The 20381-nt window shown below is 49.3% G+C and overlaps 1 protein-coding gene across 7 annotated transcripts in view; it reads left to right on the top strand.

Annotated features, from left to right (window-relative positions):
- The window catches only part of LOC140457032 (neurexin-2-like), a 1330437-nt gene that overhangs the window by 69501 nt on the left and 1240555 nt on the right, over positions 1 to 20381 (top strand). For 5 of the 7 annotated variants that reach the window (XM_072550954.1, XM_072550952.1, XM_072550951.1 and 2 more), the window contains exon 2: positions 12109 to 12132. The exons of the other annotated variants lie outside the window; for them this stretch is intronic. In XM_072550954.1, the coding sequence (XP_072407055.1) occupies positions 12130 to 12132 (3 nt within the window). In that variant the 5' untranslated portion in view covers positions 12109 to 12129. The remainder of the gene's footprint in view (positions 1 to 12108; positions 12133 to 20381) is intronic. 7 annotated transcript variants of the gene reach the window in all.

The raw sequence follows: 20381 nt of genomic DNA, 5'->3' as shown, positions 1-20381 counted from the left end.
GGTCTCTGGCCTCTGCTACCCTCCCAGGCAGCGCAGCTCAGACTCCCACCACCCACTGAGTGAGAAAAAGAGTATTCTCAAATCCCCTCTTAATCTCCTGCCTTCTTTCCCCTAAAACTATGCCCCCCTCCCTCCCGTGACTGACCCCCAACCGAGGGGAACAGCTGCTCTCTCTCCTCCCTGTCCAGCCCCCTCATCATCTTACCCACCTCAATCTTCTCCCCCCTTCAGCCTTCTCTGCTGTAGAGATAAGACTCCAAGCCAATCTAAGTCTCTCCTTGTTGCTCAATGTCTCCATCCCCAGGGGAACATCGTGGTGAATCTCCTCTGTACCCCCTCCAGTGCGATCACATCCTTCCTGTCGTGAGGGGACCAGAACTGTACAGACTGACCAACCCCCTGTACAACTCCAACATTACCTCCCTGCTCTTATACTCTACCCACGACTGACGATAGCCAGTGTCCCATACGCCTTAACTATTCCTGATCACGTGCTCTGCCGACTTCAGGGATCTGTGAATAATCGCCCCAAGATCCCTCTGTTCCTCAGTGTCCTGCCATTCATTAAATACTCCCTCATCTTGTTACTCTTTCCAAAGTGCAGCACCTCATCAGGGTTAAACACCATCTGTGTCGAGAGTGTGGTGCTGGAAAAGCACAGCGGGTCAGGCATCATCCGAGGAGCAGGAGAATTGATGTTTTTGGGTAGAAGCCCTTCCTCAGGAAATGTTGACTTTCCTGCTCCTCAGACGCTGCCTGACCTGCTGTGCTTTTCCAGCGCCGCCTTCTCGACTCTGAGCTCCAGCTTCTGCCAGGCCTCCCCTTTCTCCTCCAACACCATCTGCCACTGGTCTGTCCATCCGTCCAACCCACCTCTCTCTTCCCGTAATCTCCATCCCATCTTCTTCACCATTATCCACTCGACCAATCTCGGTGTCGTCTGCAAATTTGCTGAAGATTTCTCCCCCATTTTCCTCTGGATGATTTCCGTATCTAACGAACAGTGAGGGTCCCAGGACTGGGCCTCATGGTACACCAGCCTCCAGTCACTCAAACTGCTTTCTACCCCCTATCCTTTGTGTCCTATTAGGAAGCCAGTTTCTGATCCACCTTACCCACTCTCCCTCAATTCGATGTGCTTTGGCCTTCTCAATCAGTCTCTCCTGTGGGACCTTGTCAAACAATTTGCTAAAATCCATACCAACTACACCGACTGAACTTCCCTCATCCACACACTTGATCACCTCTTAAAACAAAGATTCAGCCAAATATTTTAGGTATGGCCTCCCTGTGACAAAACCATGCTGACTGTCCCTCGTTGACCCATGCCTTTCCAAGGAGACATTAATTCGCCCCTTCCGGGTTTTCTCCAATAGCTTCCCTCCCGCTGATGGTGACACTCCCCGATCTGGAATTCTCTGGCTCATCTCTCCGACCTCTCCGATTAAAGTGGGTACCATGTTAGCCATCCTCCAGTCCTCTGGCACTTCTGGACGTGACCAGAGCGGAATTAAAAAGTTGTGTGAGAGCCCCTCCAACCCCCATCCCTCCCCCCCCCCCCCCCCACCTCACCTCCGACAGCAGCCTGAGGGTGCAATTCGTCTGGGCTGGGGGATTTGTCCATTTTCAAGCCCACAAAACCTCCAGTATTCCCCCCCCCCCCCCCCCCCCCCCCCGCCAGTTCCTATGTCAAACTGTGTAGGTCCCTCACAGTCCCTTTCCCTGAATCCTTTTCCAAAGAGTGAAGACAGAAGCGAAAGATTCATACAACATCCTTCCGACATCCTGCGGCTTCACACACAGGTTGCCCCTTTGGTCCTGAATGGGCCCTGCCCTTTACCTGGTTAACCTTGTCCCTTTCTTGTATTTGTAAAATACCTTAGGAGTCTGCCTAATCCTGTTTCCCAAGTGCCACACCACACCCCCCCCCCCCCCAATTGCTTTCTTAAGTTGCCTCTGACACTTCCTGTATTCCCTTGGGGGGGGGGCACAGCTGCTGTTGCCCTCTTTTGACTTGTTAAAAGCCCTACTCTTCTTCCTCATCCAGTCCTGAACTGTCCCTGGGGCCTCCAGGGTCCTCTGAACTATTAGCTCCGACATTGCCCTCAAGAGGGTACAAGATGGACCTGTACTCTCCCCAGCTCCTTTTTAAATGTTCCTCCCATTGCTCAGGTGTGGACTGACCTGCGGGGGTCTGTTCCCAGTTGACAATGGCCAGATCCCACTTTATTTCGATAAAATCTGCCTTCCCTCCCAATCTGAAGTCATCTTTCGCAGGCCACCTCCTTCCTTGTCCAGAACATATTTCAACTGTATTGTGTTGTGATCGCTATTCCCTCAATGCTCCCCCACTGCCACATCAAACACTCTTCCAGCTTCTTTCCCCAGAACCAGCTCCAGCACTGCTCCATCCCTTTGTTGTTCTACATATTGATACAAAAGACTGCCCTGGATGCATTTCAAGAAATCCACCCCCTCTCAACCCTTAACACAATGACTATCCCAAGTTATGTTGGGCAAGTTGAAATCCCCCAGTATAATTACCCGATTATTACTCTAAAGCACCTCTGTGAACCGCCCACATATTTTCCTTGCTCTTTTCCTTTGTCTCTATGTGTGTGAGAGAGGGGTTGTGTGCCTGTGAGTGCACGTGTGTGCTTCTTTGTGTGTGTGTCATGTCCGATTGTGCGTGTGAGTGAGCATGTATAAATGCGTGCGCCTGAGAGTGTGTGAGTGTATGTGTATGTGTCTGTGATTGTAAGTGAGAGGGTGTGTGTAAGTCATAGAGCCATAGAGATGTGACTCTACACACAGAAACAGACCCTTCGGTCCAACCCGTCCATGCCAACCAGTTATCCTAACCTAATCTAGTCCCATTTGCCAGCACTTGGCCCATGTCCCTCTAAACCCTTCCTATTCATGTCCCCATCCAGATGCCTTTTAAATGTTGTCATTGTACCAGCCTCCACCACTTCCTCTGGCAGCTCATTCCATACACGTACCACCCTCTGTGTGAAAAAGTTGCCCCTCAGGTCCCTTTTATATCTTTCCCCTCTCACCCTAAACCTATGCCCCTCTAGTTCTGGACTCCCCCACCCCAGGGAAAAGACCTTGTCTATTTACCCTATCCATGCCCCTCATGATTTTATAAACCTCTATAAGGTCACTCCTCAGCCTCCGACGCTCCAGGGAAAACAGCCCCAGCCTGTTCAGCCTCTCCCTGTAGCTCAAACCCTCCAACCCTGGCAACATCCTTGTAAATTTTTTCTGCACATTTTCAAGTTTCACAACATCCTTCCTATAGCAGGGAGTCCAGAATTTCACACAATATTCCATAAGTCGCTGAACCAATGTCCTGTACAGCCGCAACATGACCTCCCAACTCCTGTACTCAATACTCTGACCAATAAAGGAAAGCATACCAAACGCCGCCTTCACTATCCTATCTACCTGTGACTCTACTTTCAAGGAGCTATGAACCTGCACTCCAAGGTCTCTTTGTTCAGTAACACTCCCCAGGACCTTGCCATTAAGTGTATACATCCTGCTCTGATTGGCCTTTCCAAAATGCAGCACCTCGTATTTCTCTAAGTTAAATTCCAATCTCTCACTCCTCGGCCCATCAGCCTGTCTGGTCAAAATCCTGTTGCACGCTGATGTAACCTTCTTTGCTGCCATCCTGTGTGTGCATATGTGCATGTGTAAGTTTGTATGTGTATATGCGTATGTGTATGAGTCTTTGTATGCATATCTGGGTATGTGAGTGAGTATTTGTATGTGTGGCTGTTTGTGTCCGTGGGTGTCTTTGTGTCAGTGAGTGTGTTTGTGTGTGAGATTACGCGTTTGTCTGCGTGTGTGTGTCTGCGTGAGTGAGTCTGTGTGTGTGTGATTGTAAGTGGGATGTGAATGCGTGTGTGTATATTGTGAGTGTGTGTCTGTGCATGAGCCTGTGAGTGTGTGGATGTGCATGTATGTGAATGTTAATGTGTGATTGTGAATGTGTGAGAGAGCCTGTGTGTACATTTTTGTGTGTGTATGTGTGTGTGATTGTAATTGTGAAAGTGTGTCTGTGAGAAACTGAGTGTGTTCACGCATGTGTGTGTGTGCACGTGTGCATTAATATATGCATGTGTTTGTCTGCATCTGTGAGAGTGTATGTATTCGCCTGTACGAGTGTGAGTGATAGTGTGTTTGTGTAATAGTGAGTGTGTTGGTGCATGTGTGTTTGAGTATGTGTGCGAGTGAGTGTGTAAGAAAGTATGTGTGTGTGACTGTGAGCCTGCATGCATGTGTGTCAATGAGTGTGATTTTCTATGTGTAAATGTGTGTGTGAGGGGTATGTATTTGTGGGTGTGAGTGAGTGTGAGTTTGATTTTTGTGAGTGTGCTTGTTTGTGAATGAGTGTATTCGTGCCTGATTGTGAGCGCATGTGTGTATTGTGAGAGTGTTTGTATGCGTGAGTGTGTGTGCATGAGAAGGTGTGTATGTGTGTGTCTGACAGTGTACGTGCGTGATTGTGGGTGAGATTGTGTTTTTTGTATGTTTGTGAGTGTGTCTGTGTTTATGGATGAAAGTGTGTGTATGTATATGTGTTAGATAGTGTGCATGTGTATGTGGGTGTGAGTGAGTGTGAGTGCGCATGTCTCTGTGAATAAGTGTGAGTTTAAGTGTGTGTGAGAATGTGTGTGAGATTGCGTATGTTAGTCTGAGCAGATGCATGTGTTTGAATGTGAGTGTGTGTGCGTATATGAGTGAGTAAGTATACATGAGGGTGACTGTGTGAATATGTAGCTGTGTTTTGCGTGTATTTGGATGTGTGTGTGATTGTGTAAGATTGTGAGTGGATGTGTGTGTGCATGTCTGTATGTGTGAATGTGGGTGTCTGTGTATGTGTGTATATCTGTGTCTGTGTGGGCAATTGTGTGTATGTGTCTGAGTCAGTGCATGTGTATGAGTGAGTGTAAATTGTGTGATGGTGAGTGTGTGTGTATGAATCTTTGAAAGTGTGTGTGTATGTGTATGTCAGTATGTGTGCGTGACTGTACAAGTGAGTGTTTGCAATTTTATGTGTGTGTGGACTCACTCAAGAATATTTTTGCTTAAATGTGTTTGTATGTGTATTAATGTGTGTATTTGAGTCAGATTGTGTGCTTGTGAGAGTATGTAATTGTGTGTTTTTGTATGTGACAGAGGGTGTGTGTGAGTGTGAATGGGTATGTATCTGTGAGTGTGTGTGAGTGAGTGTCTGAGTGCATGTGTGCAAGAGTGCATGTTTGTAAGCATGAGTGTGTATAATTGGTCATGTTTTTGAAAGTGTGGGACTGTGTGTGTGTGAAAGACTGTGTAGTGGGAGAATGTGTGATATTGTGTATATTTGTGTGTTTATGAGTGTGTGTGTGGAGAACGTGGGTGTGTACATGTGATTGTGTGTGTGTGAGTTCATCTGTGAGTGGATGTGTATGTGTGAGTGTATATTTGGGAGAGCATGTATTTGTCTCTGTTTATGAGTCAGTGAGTATGGGTATGTGAGTGAGTGTAGGTGTGAGTATGTTTGGGCAAGTATATGTGTCTGTCAGAATCACTATGTATGTTTATGAGTGTTTGTGTGCATGTGTGTGTCATGTGAGTGCACCTTTGTTGGTGTGAGAGAGTGTATGTGTGTCTTTGTGATTCTGTGTGTGTGTGTAACTGTGAATGACCATTTGGCTGTGAGTATGTGTGTGTCTGTGAGAGAGAGTGCCTCTGTGTGTGTGAGAGAGAGAGAGACAGATTGTGTAGTGTGCGATTGTGTGTTTTCATGTCGGTGTTCGTGTGAATGTATGAGAATGTGAATGTGTCTGTGCGTGTGTAGATTGTGTGTGTGCCAGTGTGAGAGAATGTGCTAGTGGGTGTGAATGTGCAAGAACATTTTTATGTGAATGCATGTGTGAGATAGGGTTTGTGTTTGTGAGAGTGGGTAAGTGTGTGAGTGAGTGTGCATGTGTCTGTGTGTGCATGGGTGTCTGTATGTGTATGTGAGAGTGCGTGTTTTTGTGTGTGATTATATTTGTGTTTGCATGTATGTGTGCCTGCATGTGAGAGAATGTGAGTGTGAGAGTACGTGGGCGTCTGAGTATCTGAGTGTGCACTTGCCTGTGAGTGTGTGTCTGTGTGAGACTGTGTGAATGAATGCGTGTTTATGAGTGTGTGTTCCTCTGAATCTGTGTGTGTCTGTGTTAGTGTGTGTAAGTGCATTTGTGTATGCAAGAGTGTTTTGGATGAGTATGTATATGCAAGAATATTTTTATGTGAATTTGAGTGTGTGATTTTGTGTTTGTGCGTGATAGGGTGCATGTTTGTGATTGTGTGATCTTGTGTCTGAATGTAACTGTATGTGTGCATGGTTGTCCATGTACTTGTGTACAAGATTGTGTATGTGTGTGTGTTGCTAAGTGTGAGTGTGTATGAGTCTGTGAGTATCTGAAAGACAGTGTGTGGGACTGTGCGATTGTACAATGTCAGAGTGTTTTGATTGTGTGTGTGTGTTTATGCGTAAGTGTATACAGGTGAGTCCATATGTGTGAGTGTGTGTGAGTGTGAGAGTATGTGCAAGTGTTTGTACATCTGTGTGAGTGTGTTTGAATGAGTGTGTCTCAGTATGTGTGTCAATGTGCACTCCTGAGTGTGTGTATGTATATGTTTGTGTGTGTGATTCTGTGTGTGTGTAAGGATGTATGTGTGAGTGAGTGTGTGGGTCAGTGTGTGTGCCTGAGTTCGTGTGTGTGAGTGTGTGTATATGTGAGTGTGTGCCTGAATTTGTGTGTGTCTGTATGTGTGTGTGTGAATGTGTTTATGTGAATATGTCTCTGTACGTGATTGAGTGTGGATGTGTTTATGTTTGAGAGTGCATGTGAATGTGTTTGTGTATGTATGTAAGTGTGTGTGTGTCAGTATGTGAGTGTGTGTGTATGTGTGAGCATGTGTCTGTATGTATGTGTAAATGTGTGTGTTTGTCTATATGTGAGTGTTTGAGTGGGAGTGTGTGTGTATGTCTGTGTGTGAGTATGTGTATAAGAGTGTGTGTCTGTATGAGTGAGTGTGTGTGAGTGTGTCAGTATGTGAGTGTGTGTGTCTGTGCGTATGTATCTGTGTGTGTGTCAGTACATGAGTGTGTGTGTGTCTGTATGTGAGAATGTGTGAATGTGTTTGTGTGAGTATCTGAGAGACAGTGTGTGGGACTGTGCGCCTGTGTGATTGTACAATGTCAGAGCGTTTTGATTGTGTGTGTTTATGTGTAAGTGTGCATAGGTGAGTTCATGTGTGTGTGTGTGAAAGTGTTTGTACATCTGTGTGAGTGTGTGTTGAATGAGTGTGTCTCTGTATGTGTCAATGTGCATGCCTGAATGTGTGTATGTATGTTTGTGAGTGTGTGTGTGTGATTCTGAGTGTGTGTAAGGATGTATGTGTGAATGAGCATGTGTGTGTGTGTGAGAATGGATGTGTCAGTTTATGGGGGGGGTTAGCATAGAGGGGGCAGAGCTGGGGGTCTGAATGGCCTCCTGCTGCTCCTGGAGCTGGGGGAAGGGAAGAGGGGCGCCCACTGAGAATATCAGGGGCTGCTCCAAACCTCCCTGGGGGTTTCACCGAGAGACCCTGACCTCGCTCAGTTACTGTATGAGATGGTGAACCCTCCTTCCCCTTCTGCGCTCTCTTTCTGACAGGGGACTGCATTTACCCCTCGAGGTTGGCGGGACATTTCTGCGATCTCAATGGGGGGCGGGGGGGGAGGGGAGGCACCTGAATGGAACACCCCCTCAGCCTGTCCGTGATGCCACGCATTGTGCCCTCCACCCCACCTTCCTCTTCCCCCTGATCCAGGCAACCACATGGCGACCAAACTCCTGGGATCTAGGTGGGTGGCATTTCCACTGGTCCCAGCGATGGCTGTCGGTCTGTTCCATTCATGTATCTATCAGGGTGTTGTCGCTGAGCTGTGTTTTACGACCCTCAAGACTCCAGGACAGGGCACACGTGGGGCCTCTCTCTCTCTCTCTGAGGGGGTGGGTGGGGGTGATGGAGGTAGGATCGGGGAGTCACATACCTCTCCCGAAATTGGCCGAATGGGTTAAAATGGATCCACCAAATCGAGAACATTACGAAGGTGCACTGGTGGTCAACGTTGAACATCCAACACTCAAGGGTCCTTGAACAGAGTGGGGGGTGTCGCTGATTCCCAGATCCATCAGGCAGTGGGGGAAGGATTGGGGTTCTCGATGGAGCTGGGGTGCTGTGCGGTGGGATGGGAATCTGCTATCTTTCCAGCTCAATCCTGAAGGGGGAGGAGGGGGCACTGGCTATGGAATAAATTTGGAACCATTTCCACAGGAGTTAGGGTTATGGCTAGGGTTATGGTTAGGGCCAGGGTTAGGGTTAGGATTATGGTAAGGGTCAGGGCTAGGGTAGGGTCAGGGTCAGGGTTAGGGATAGAGTCAGGGTTAGGGTCAGGGTTAGGATTAGAATTAGGGTTATGGCTAGGGTTAGGGCCAGGGTTAGGGTTATGGTCAGGGTTAGGATTATGGCTAGGGTCAGAGCTAGGGTAGGGTTAGGGGTAGGGTCAGGGTTAGGGTTAGAATTAGGGTTATGGCTAAGGTTAGGGTTAAAGTTAAGTTTTGGGATTAGGGTCAGCGTCAGGGTTGGTTTAGGATTGAGGTTAGGACTGGGGTTAGGGTAAGCATCAGGGTTAGGGCAATGGTTAGTGTTAGGGCTAGGATTAATGCTACAGTTAGCCTAAGAGTGAGTGTGAGGGTGAAGTTTAGGGTTAAGGTCTGGTTAGCCTTCAGGTTTAGGTTAGAATTTAGGTAGTGATAGGGTTAAGGTTTGGGTTAAGGTTAAGATTGGTGTTGAGGTAAGGTTAAGATTAAGGTGAGCATTAGGATTAGAGCCAAAGTTAGGGTTACATTAGGGATATGATTAGAGTTAGGGTTAGGGTTAGAGTTAGGGTTAGGATTAGCGTCGGGGTCAGGGTGAGGGTTAGGGTTAGGGTTAGGGTTAAGGTGAGATTTTAGGTTAGGGTTAGAGTTCAGGTTAGGGTTAGGTTAGGGGGTAAGTGTTCGGATTAGGGTTAGGGTTATGGTTAGGGTGAGAGTTCGGGTTAGGGTTAGGGTTGGAGTTCGGGTTAGGGTTAGGCTTATGGTGAGGGTTAGGGTTAGGGTGAGAGTTAGGGTTGGGGTTAGGGTTGGAGTTCGGGTTAGGCTTAGGGTTAGGGTTGGAGTTCGGGTTAGGGTTAGGGTTAGGGTTAGGATGAGAGTTAGGGTTGGGGTTAGGGTTGGAGTTTGGGTTAGGGTTAAGGGTTAGGGTTGGAGTTCGGGTTAGGGTTAGGGTTAGGGTTATGTTGGGGGGGTAAGTGTTAAAGCCAAGGTCTATGTTAAGACAGGCCAGTCACTCACATCGACATTGTACGTGACTTGTTGGCTCAGGTACTGCCCAATGAGCACCAGATTCCCACTGCCTCTCCTGTAGAATGGCAACTAGGTAGAGGGGAAATTAGTGACGTGCCTTAGCTCCAGGTATCTATATCTCTGTCTCTGTCTCTCTGTCTCTCTCTCTCTTTCTGTTGGCTCTTGGCTCACCCCAGGCTGTCAGAGGGAATGTTTAAAGACTGAAGCTGCTGAGTGCAGGAGGTGTGAGGCAGCAGAAGTTGCTAATCTGTGATTATTGTCACAAATTATAATTTGACTCCCATTTCCCTAATCGCCCCGGCAAAGGGGTGGCTCATACAGGCCATTTCAGAGGGGCAGTTAAGAGTCAACCGTCATCGCTTTGGGGTGTGGAGTCACGTGTCGACCTGGACTGGGACAAGAATGGCAGGTTTCCCCTCCTCCTAGAAGAGCAATGGATGGGGTTTTTTTCAAGAAAATAGATCGCTGTGATTTCAACTCTGCATCGTGTGAATTGAGTTGACATTCCATTGTTTCCGCTGCCCTGGTTGGGTTTGAAACCACTACCTCAGAGCATTAGACTGGCCTTTGGCTGGCCGAAGGGTTACCTGCCCAGTGGCGTTGCCACTGCCCCCTATGTAGCCTTGGCGTGTGCCATCTTTGGTACCATCCTCAGGTGAACATTCAGCCTCCAGGACCCACCTTGACCCATTTGAGTGAGATATCAGAGGGTCAAGGGCATGGGAGGGATAAATATTGACTCCCGGAAACGTGGACAATAGAAGCCACTCAGCCCATCGAGCCTACTCTGCCATTCATAATGATCATAACTGATCATCCAACTCAGACCCTTCTCCCTGGCATTTCCCCCCCCCATCCTTTTGGCACAATGACCTACATCCAACTCCTTGATGTATCCAATATTTCTTGTGACAGAGAATCCCTCACTCACTGGGTGAAGGTATTTCTCCCCATCTCAGTCTGAAATGGCCCCACCCCGTAATCCTTAGACTGTGACCGCTCCCCACCCCCCCCCCCCCCCAACTCCCCCGTGCCCCACCCCCAAGTTCTGGGCTCCCCGGGTCATCAGGAACATCTTTGACCCTGTCTGGTCCCAGTAGAGTTTTATAGGTAGTGAGTTCAAAGGGCTAATCTTCAGGACACTGGGGGGAAGCAAGAGGTGAGAAAATTGTGGACCTGCTCAAATAGATCCTTTCCAAACAATTTGCTTTGGACATCATGGATAAGAGTGAATACACAGGAATGGAACAACACCTATTCGATAAAGATTATCAATAAACCAAACAAGAGATTAGAATAAAATAGAACAGGGTTGGACAGAATAGAATAGGATAGAATGGAATGGATTGAAATGGAATGGAATGGAGAGGGAAGAGGTGGGATGGGGTAGGATGGGGTGGGATGGAATGGATTTAAATGGAGTGAATGGAATAGAATAGAATAGGATGGAATGGGATGGAGTGAGATGGAGTGGGATGGGTTGAAGTAGGATGGGATGGAGTGAGATGGAGTGGGATGGGAGGGATTGGAGTGGGATGGATGGGATGGAGTGGGATGGGAGGTTATTGGAGTGGGATGGGATGGGTTGGAGTGGGATGGGTTGGAGTGGGATGGGATGGATTGGGATGGGAGGTTATTGGAGTGGGATGGGATGGGTTGGAGTGGGATGGGTTGGAGTGGGATGGGATGGATTGGGATGGGATGGGGTGGGATGGGAGGGATTCGAGTGGGATGGGTTGGAGTGGGATGGGTTGGAATGGAAAATGATGAGCACTGGAATATTCTGCAGCCACCACCAAATGAGAGCTCCAAATGTTTCTGAGAGAGAGAGACCTCAAGCTGATGTGCCCAGTCTTGGCTGACATTGGTTATATCTAACACTGTTTCTGTGCTGAAGTGGTTTGTTGCGAGGTGTGGGCGTTGGTTGGGACATGTGATTGTATTGCCTTTTGAAAAGCGATCAAATTACGCTCGGTGGGGGGGGGCGCGTGAGGGAGGGGGGTGGGGGTGGGGTTGCGGGTCACGTATCTTGAAACCGCTCTCGGTAAGCCTCGGCCTTTTGGTGGTACTCTGTGACGGCACGTCGCCTGTGCCAGGGGGTTCAGACCGGCGAGCGAACCCAGGTCGGGGGGGGTGGGAGGGTGGGGGGAGGGGGGACAAAGCAAGAAAAGGGGGAAACACTTTTCGGTGGGCTGGCGGGCGTTCAGAGGATACGTTGAGGGGGGGGTGGGGGGTTGGCGGGATGAGAGCGAGGGCGAAATCCAGAAGCAGTGGGCGCCGTCTCGAGTTCAAACCCCGTTCCCGTTTGCCCTTTGCCCTGAATGGGCAGCCCTCACCAAGGTACTGATGCCTGCTCGACCATTAACATCAGCCAGGATCCCACTGGCACACCTCCTGTTCAAAAAAAAGCGATTAATTTGCCAATTTTGTGTGTACTTTTTTACTAACACGCTTTGAGAACTAACCTTTATCCTCATTCACGGAATGTGGTCATTTTTTTTCTCTGTACTAAGTGTTAACCTTTTCTTCAAGCTTATGTAATATTACTAACCTCTTAAAAAAATTTCCATCATTCTTTTTTGAGTGTAAATCCTTTAGTGAGTTTACAGTCTTGTCGTTTTGTTTTTTTTTCCTTTTTCTGCTCTCCCCTTCCCTCCTTTCTACTGGAAAGCACTCTGGCATTGGACACGCAATGGTAAACAAACTGCATTACCTGGTAGATATCATTCTTATTGTCTTATCGTTTGGGTTGGTGTGTTTTCAGTTCCGTTTTCCTTTTCAATAACCCACATCGAAGCTTCTTAGAACGAAACCAAAAAAAAACAAAAACAATTTCCGAAGCAACAGGGGTTGGTAAATCTTTATTTTGGCTCCCTCGCTGCATTCTCCTTTTATTTGTCCTCTTCCGCTGTCCTTCCATCCTGGTCATCGCTGGTAGGTTTCCATTCCTTGCCCGCCATCTTGTTTTCTGTTTGCTTTCAGCCGGAGAGGAAGGGGAAAATGCCCTTTCTCTCTCTCTCTCTCCCCCCACCGCCCTCTCTCCCTCTCTGACTTTCTCTCTCCCTCTCTCTCTTTCTCTCTCCCTCTTTCTGTCTCTCCATCTCTCTCTTTCTCTCTCCACCCCTCCCCTTCTCTCTCTCTCCATCTCTCTCTTTCTCTCTCTCTGTCTCTTTCTCTCTCTCTCTTTCTGTCTCTCTCTCTGTCTCCCACTCTCTCTCCCTCCCTCCCTCTCTCTCTGTGCTCCCCCTCCCTCTCTCTCTCTTTCTCTCTCCCTCTTTCTGTATCTCCATCTCTCTCTTTTTCTCTCCCCCCTCTCTTAATTTCTCACTCACCCTCTCTCTCTCTCCCCCTCTCTCTCTCCCCCTCTCTTTCTGTCTGTCTCTCTCTCTCCCTCCCTCCTTCTCTCTCTCTCTTTCTGCCTCTCCCTCCTCTCTCTCTCTCTCTCCCCCCCTCTCCCTGTCTTTCTCTCTCTCGTGATCAATCCATTGCTTATCCCGTCCTCTCCACGTGTCTGTCTCTCTCTCTCACTCTCACTCTCGCAAATCTCTGACCCAGATGGGCTCGGAGGTGGTGAGGTGGGGAGGAGCGTGGTAGTGGGACGACGAGGGGTCGGGCAGTGGAGCGGGCAGAGGAGGAGTTTGGGAGATCTCTGCTCGTCCGTTTGCTCCCATACCCCCACCCCGCCCACGCCTCTCCCCTACCCGCCCCTCTCTCGCGCCCTCTGACCCAAGTGGATCCCCCATCACCACCGCTGCTGTCCATCCTGCATGGCATGCTGGGAATTTTGGCCAAGCACCTTTGCTGTGCCCGGGACGCCATGTTTCTGTCTCACTGCCATTATGTTTTGTGTGTATGTGACCCTCTCTCTCTCTCTCTCCCCCCCCCCCCTTTCTTTCTCCTCTGTCTTTCTCTGTCACTGGAATGACATCATGCATGCCATCTTTGTTAGCCTGAGCAGAGCTTCCATTTTTGAAGGGGTTAGGAGTCACGCCGTTTGACGCTTGATAGGGCACCCATGGCCTCAGCCTCATTTGCGGGGGGCTGTTGTGAACGGGCCCCCAAATTTTAAACGGCGCGGGGTAAGCTACATACCAGGTCAGGGCACCAGCACCAGTTCTGTATCACTAACACTCACTGGACACCGAATGCCAAAGACTTGCGGGGAAGCCTCATTTCCCGGGAGGACTCGGCTTCTACGTTTGGATCAGCAAGGGATCGATGCGCTCCGCGGGTTGGTTAACTTCACACTCTGAAGCGCGTCGCAAGTTATAGAGCAGATTGGCTGTTGGGCAGAGGCGCAACATGGCGTACAGAGGGCCAACGGCGATCCCTGTAAGGCAGGCTCTCTTCGAGCTCGTGAAACAAACTGATCAGAATCCCAACGCTCCACGTGTTGCGTCAGTCGGACAATGGCTGTTTCAGTCAGAAATGTCTGATCGTGTGATCAGTCTGATCACGTGGAGAAATGCAAAGGCCTCTGTACGTTCCAGTCCCCACTTAAGCTGAGAAACTTACCGTCATAGAGACTTGACCTTAATGTCTGTGTCAAACTCCAGACCAATATCCTTCCTCTTGATCACCTTTTCATGTCGAGAGACCCAGGAGCATCCTCGAATAATTTTGAGACACTTCGTGATGGGGAGATGTACTTGGAGGTTTTATGGACCTGACCAAACCCCCTTCAAATATATCAGGGAGATAGCCGAGATCCTAGCTTTTATCTTCTTTAGCGGCGAGTGGAAGGTGCTGTGTTCCAGGTGTAATTTGATAGGTTACGCGAATCAGCTTTCAGCAAAACACGCTTTATTCTTCCCCTCCAGTTAAATGACAAACCGAAGAAAGGGGAATTGGTCTAACTTTAACTCAGTTGGAATACCTAACAGAATATTAAGTTATTTAACCACCAAACAGCAACTATTCCAATATGGTGGCATCCTTTGATGCACCTTTGGCAAAGGCAAATTCAGTAAAATAGATTGTCTCTGAAGACCACAGGCGCTGTAGGAAGCCTCATTTTTCCAGAAGCTTCCGTGTTTGACAAGTCCGTCCCAGCATTGACAAGGGATCAATCAACTCCATGGGTTGGTTGATTTAACATGTAAAGGGCATGTTACAAGTTTACACCAATCCAGGAGGAAAGGACATCAAGAGACCATTCTGGTGGGAAGAGAGGGGTGAGAGGGGGGTGAGGAAGAGAGAGAGATATCTCAAGCATTTTTCTGTGGCAGGGAGAGACAGTGGCACCTTCAAAAGCCCCTACTGCTACTGAAACCTGAACTAAAAATCCTGGTTCTGTGGGAGCCTGACTCCACCCGTCCAGGCTGCTTCTATTGTTTCAACCTTACAAAAAGCGTTCCCAAGGCATCACAAGCGTTATTGGCTTGGAACTGACAGCTCTCCAGTGCTGTCTCGGTCTCTCTTCATTAAAAAGAAAGAGGACAAAATACAATCTCCAAAAGCTAATGAATCATCATGGAGGGATTGGTTTTACAAATAGACCCACACCCCGCATCTTGGAAGTCTGACTGTTTCTATGAATGGCACAGGACTGAGGGAGAATGCTGGAATTCTACCCTCCAGAGCAGAGAGCATAATGACAAACAATTGAAGAGTCAGAGTAGGCCATTTGGCCCCTCAGGTCCACTCCACCTTTGAGCAAGGCTGTTACTGTTCTGATGACTACGCCTTTTTGACCCCTTCCCCCACCCTCCCGCCCCCTGATGTCTTTCATTAGTCACAAACCTACCGACATCAGCTTTACAAAGACCCTAACCCCAGCATGTGCTGATTGGGGTGTGAGTCCAGCAGACTCTCAACATTCTGACTAGGAGAGTATGGAACCCCCATCCTCCAACTCTGATCGAAAGGGACAGCCCCTTTACTTTGCAGCGAGGTCCAGAAGAGATTTTAATTGACGGATGACTGTGGGTTGGTCAGATTGACCCAACCTGTCCTGAGTACCTCACGCCGACACCATTTCTGTTCTGATGAGGAAAAGTCGGACTCAAAATGTGAACTCTGCTTTCTCTCCCCATGCTGAGTTTCTCCAGTGCTCTCTGTTCCTGTTTCAGATCTCCAGCATCCGCAGTTCTGACATCATTTCCCAAGTCTTGCTGACCTCTCTGACCCTGCTTTCACCCTCTGCAGTATCCTCCCATGCTGAATTACCCATAGTGCCCAGGGATGTGCAGGTTGGGGTGGATTGGCCGTGCTAAATTGCCCCATAGTGTCCCAGGGATGTGCAGGTCAGGGTGGATTGGCCGTGCTAAATTGTCCCATAGTGCCCAGGGATGTGCAGGTCAGGATGGATTGGCCGTGCTAAATTGTCCCATAGTGCCCAGGGATGTGCAGGTTAGGGTGGATTGGCCGTGCTAAATTGTCCCATAGTGTCCGGGGATGTGCAGGTCAGGGTGGATTGGCCGTGCTAAATTGTCCCATAGTGCCCAGGGATGTGCAGGTTAGGGTGGATTGGCCGTGCTAAATTGTCCCATAGTGCCCAGGGATGTGCAGGTTAGGGTGGATTGGCCGTGCTAAATTGTCCCATAGTGCCCAGGGATGTGCAGGTTAGGGTGGATTGGCCGTGCTAAATTGTCCCATAGTGCCCAGGGATGTGCAGGTTAGGGTGGATTGGCCGTGATAAATTGTCTCATAGTGTCCAGGGATGTGTAGGTTAGGGTGGATTGGCCGTGCTAAATTGTCCCATAGTGCCCAGGGACGTGCAGGTTAGGGTGGATTGGCCGTGCTAAATTGTCCCATAGTGCCCAGGGATGTGCAGGTTGGGGTGGATTAGTTGGGTAAAAGTAGGGTATAGGAATGGGTGTGGGTGGGTTGGTCCTCGGAGGGTCAATGTGGACTTGTTAGGCCGAAGGGCCCATTTCCACATTGTGCCCTTCATGATTTTATAAACCTCGATAAGGTCAGCTCTCAGCCTCCAACACTCCAGTGAAAAAAAGTCCCGGCCTATCCAGCCTCTCCTTATAACCCAGACTCTCCATAACCGATAATATCTTGGTAAATCACTTCTGACCCCTCTCCAGTTTAATAACATCCTTCCTGTAACAGGGCGACCAGAATGGGACACAATGATCCAGACGAGGCCTCACCAATGTCCTGTACAACGTCAACATGACGTCCCAACTCCTGCACTCAAAGGACTGAGCAATGAAGGCAAGTTGCCCAGTTTGGTGAGGTCATTGAAATTTACATAGCCCTGTTATCCATCTGAGGGATTACAGAAGTGGGGTAGAGGGGCTGAATGGCACTGACAAACAGAGACAAGGCTTTCTGTTCCTGGGGAAACCAGAGAACATCAAGACAGGAACAGGAATAGATCTTTAGGCATATGGAACTCTGCCCCACCACTCAGAATGAATATGGCTAATGTTGTGCCTTGATTTAGCTTTGCAGTTGTCGAGATCTACAACACAGAGAAAGGCTCTTCAGCCCACTGAGTCTGCACCATCCCAGATTCATTGAGGTATAAAGCACAGTCAAAGAGTCATAGAGTCATAAAGCGCAGTCATAGAGTGAGAGAGATGTACAGCACGGAAACTGACCCTTCGGTCCAACCCATCCATGCTGACCAGATATCCCAACCCAATCTAGTCCCACCTGCCAGCACCCGGCCCATATCCCTCCAAACCCTTCCTATTCATATACCCATCCAAATGCCTCTTAAATGTTGCAATTGTACCAGCCTCCACCACATCGTCTGGCAGCTTATTCCATACACGTACCACTCTCTGTGTGAAAAAGTTGCCCCTTCAGTCTCTTTTAAACCTTCCCCCCTCACCCTAAACCTATGCCCTTCTAGTTCTGGACTCCCCCACCCCAGGGAAAGGACTTTGCCTATTTACCCTATCCATGTTCCTCATGATTTTATAAACCTCTATAAGGTCACCCCTCAGCCTCCGACGCTCCAGGGAAAACAGCCCCAGCCTGTTCAGCCTCTCCCTATAGCTCAAACCCTCCAACCCTGGCAACATCCTTGTAAATCTTTCAAATCTTTTCAAGTTTCACAACATCCTTCCTGTAGCAGGGAGACCAGAATTGCACACAATATTCCAACAGTGGCCTAACCAATGTCCTGTACAGCCACAACGTGACCTCCCAACTCCTGTACTCAATACTCTGACCAATAAAGGAAAGCATACCAAACACCTTCTTCACTATCCTATCTCCCTGTGACTCCACCTTTAAGGAGCTATGAACCTGCACTCCAAGGTCTCTTTGTCCAGCAACACTCCCCACAGAAAAAGACTGTTATGCCCACTGGGTCTGCACCAGTCATTGAGTCATACAGCATAGAGAAAGGCCCTTCGGCCCATCGAGTCTGTGCCAACCCACCTCCCTGTTCTAACCCTATTCCCCCAGCACTTGGCCCATAACCTTGGCATCCCGAGTGCCCGTCTAAATCCTTCTTCAATGCGATGGGGGGGGTTTCTGCCTCTCCCACCCCTCACAGGCATCGCGTTCCAGACTCCCACCACCCTCTGGGTGGAAACGCTTCCCCTCACATCCCCCTCGAAACCTCCTGCCCCTTCCCTTCAACCGATCCCCCCCGGTCACTGATCCAACCACCAAGGGGGTAACGTTCCTTCCTGTCTATCTAAGCCCCCCCCATGATTTTATCCATCTCAGTCACATTCCCCCCCTCAGTCTCCTCTGCTCTAAGGAAAGCCACCCCAGTCTCTCCAATCTCTCTCCATCGCTGAAACTCTCCAGTCCCGGGTAACATCCTGGGAAATCTCCCTCTGCCTCCTCTCCCAGCGCTACCCCATCCCTCCGATAGTGTGGATTCGGGAACTGCACACGGTCCCCTAGTTGTGGTGTTTTCCACTGTCCCAGCATCACCTCCCTCCTCTTACACTCTTGGCTAACGAAGGTGAGGCTACTGTAAGCCTCTTTATGAGGCAGTCCAGGCACCTTCAGGGACCAGTGGACATGTGCGCCAACGTCTCTCTGATTCTCCGTTTACCACCGTCTCTTGGGGGGCGATCAGAGATCTGCCTGTCCTGGCCCTGAATGCGTCGAACCTTGGGGTATCCCATCCTCCTCAGGGTTAGAGAATCCTGGATACCCAAAGCCTCCAAGTGAAAGAGTCTCCCCCACCTCCCACCCCGCCCCGCCCCAGTTCCATCACACATGGCCTGCCTTTTATCCCGTGACCGTGCCCCACCATACTGATTCCTCATCTGGGCCTACCTTGGCAAAATGCCGACAGAATGTCTGATAATTGGCACCGGGATGCTCCGCTCAGGTATAACTGAAGCCTTGCGTTCAGCTCCCCTCACAATAAAACAGAACCTTCTCCTGCCTTTCCTGTTGTCGTACCTGCATACTGACCTTTTCCGATTCCTGCACTCTGACGCCCAGATCCCTCTGCATCTCAGAGCCCTGCAGTCCCTCACCCTTTACAGAGTCGTACAGCGCGGGAACGCACCCTTCGGCCCAACCAGTCCTCTATAAGGTCACCCCTCAACCTCCTGCACTCCAGTGAAAATAGTCCCGGTCTATCCAGCCTCTCCTTATAACCTAAACCCTTCACACCTGGCAAAATCCTGGTAAATCTCTTCTGAATCATTTCCGGCTCAAGTAAATAACAGGGCGGCCAGAACTGGACACAGTACTCCAGACGAGGCCTCACCAATGTCCTGTACAACCCCAACATGACGTCCCAACTCCTACACTCAAAAGTCTGAGCAATTAAGATGTGTGGGACATCTCCTTCTCACAAATGGACAATTGAACACAGCTTAACTTGACACAAATGTCCTTCGGTCGAACATGTGTCCCCCAGCAGTCCCAATCTCTTGGGAATAGGACCTTCGATGGTATTAGATTAGATTAGATTACTTACAGTGTGGAAACAGGCCCTCCGGCCCAACAAGTCCGCACCGCCCCGCCGAAGCGTAACCCACCCATACCCCTACATCTACATCTACCCCTTACCTAACACTACGGGCAATTTAGCATGGCCAATTCACCTGACCTGCACATCTTTGGAGTGTGGGAGGAAACCGGAGCACCCGGAGAAAACCCACGCAGACACGGGGAGAACGTGCAAACTCCACACAGTCAGTTGCCTGAGGCGGGAATTGAACCCGGGTCTCCGGCGCTGCGAGGCAGCAGTGCTAACCACTGTGCCACCGTGCCGCCCACTATTATTCAATTCCCCACCATCATAATCCTGGGGGTTACCATTGATGTGAAATTCAACTGGACTCACCACAGGGAATACAAGAGCAGGTCAGAGGCTAGGAATACAGCAGCCAGTAACTCATTTCCTGATTCACCCCAAAAGCCTGTACACCATCGATAAGGTACAAGTCAGGAGGGTGAGGGAATACTCCCCACTTGCCCCTGGATGGGGGCAGCTCCAACAACACTCAAGAAGCTCGACACCATCCAGGAACAAGGCAGACCCCTCTCGACTGGCACCACACTCACAAACACCCCGTCCCTCCACCCCTCGATGCTCAGTAGCAGCAGTGTGTACCATCTACGAGACGCACTGCAGCAACTCCTCCACAAGGGTCTGTTTTGGGACTACTGCAGTTTGTCATTTTTATAAATGAGTTGGACACAGGCATAGGTGGATGGGTTAGTACCCTTGCAGATGACATTGAAGTTGGTGGAGTGGTGGACAGTTTGGAAGAATTGGGCTGAGAGGTGGCAAATGGAGTTCAATACAGCTACATGTGAGGTGATGCACTTTGGGAAGAATAACAGGAAGGCAGAGTACTGGGTCAATGGAAAGATTCTTGGTAGTGTGGATGTGCAGAAGGATCTTGGAGCCCATATACACAGATCCCTGAAAGTTGCCACCCAGGAGGATAGTGCTGTTAAGAAGGCATACAGTGTGTTAGGTTTTATTGGTAGAGGGATTGAGTTCCAGAGCCGGGATGTCATGCTGCAACTGTGCTGGTGCGGCCGCACTTGGAA

The sequence above is a fragment of the Chiloscyllium punctatum genome, chromosome 31 (genome assembly GCF_047496795.1).
Source record: "Chiloscyllium punctatum isolate Juve2018m chromosome 31, sChiPun1.3, whole genome shotgun sequence".
In the NCBI taxonomy this organism is placed as follows: domain Eukaryota; kingdom Metazoa; phylum Chordata; class Chondrichthyes; order Orectolobiformes; family Hemiscylliidae; genus Chiloscyllium; species Chiloscyllium punctatum.
The sequence above is the reverse complement of the archived record's forward strand: the minus strand, read 5'-3'. Positions and strand labels throughout refer to the sequence as shown.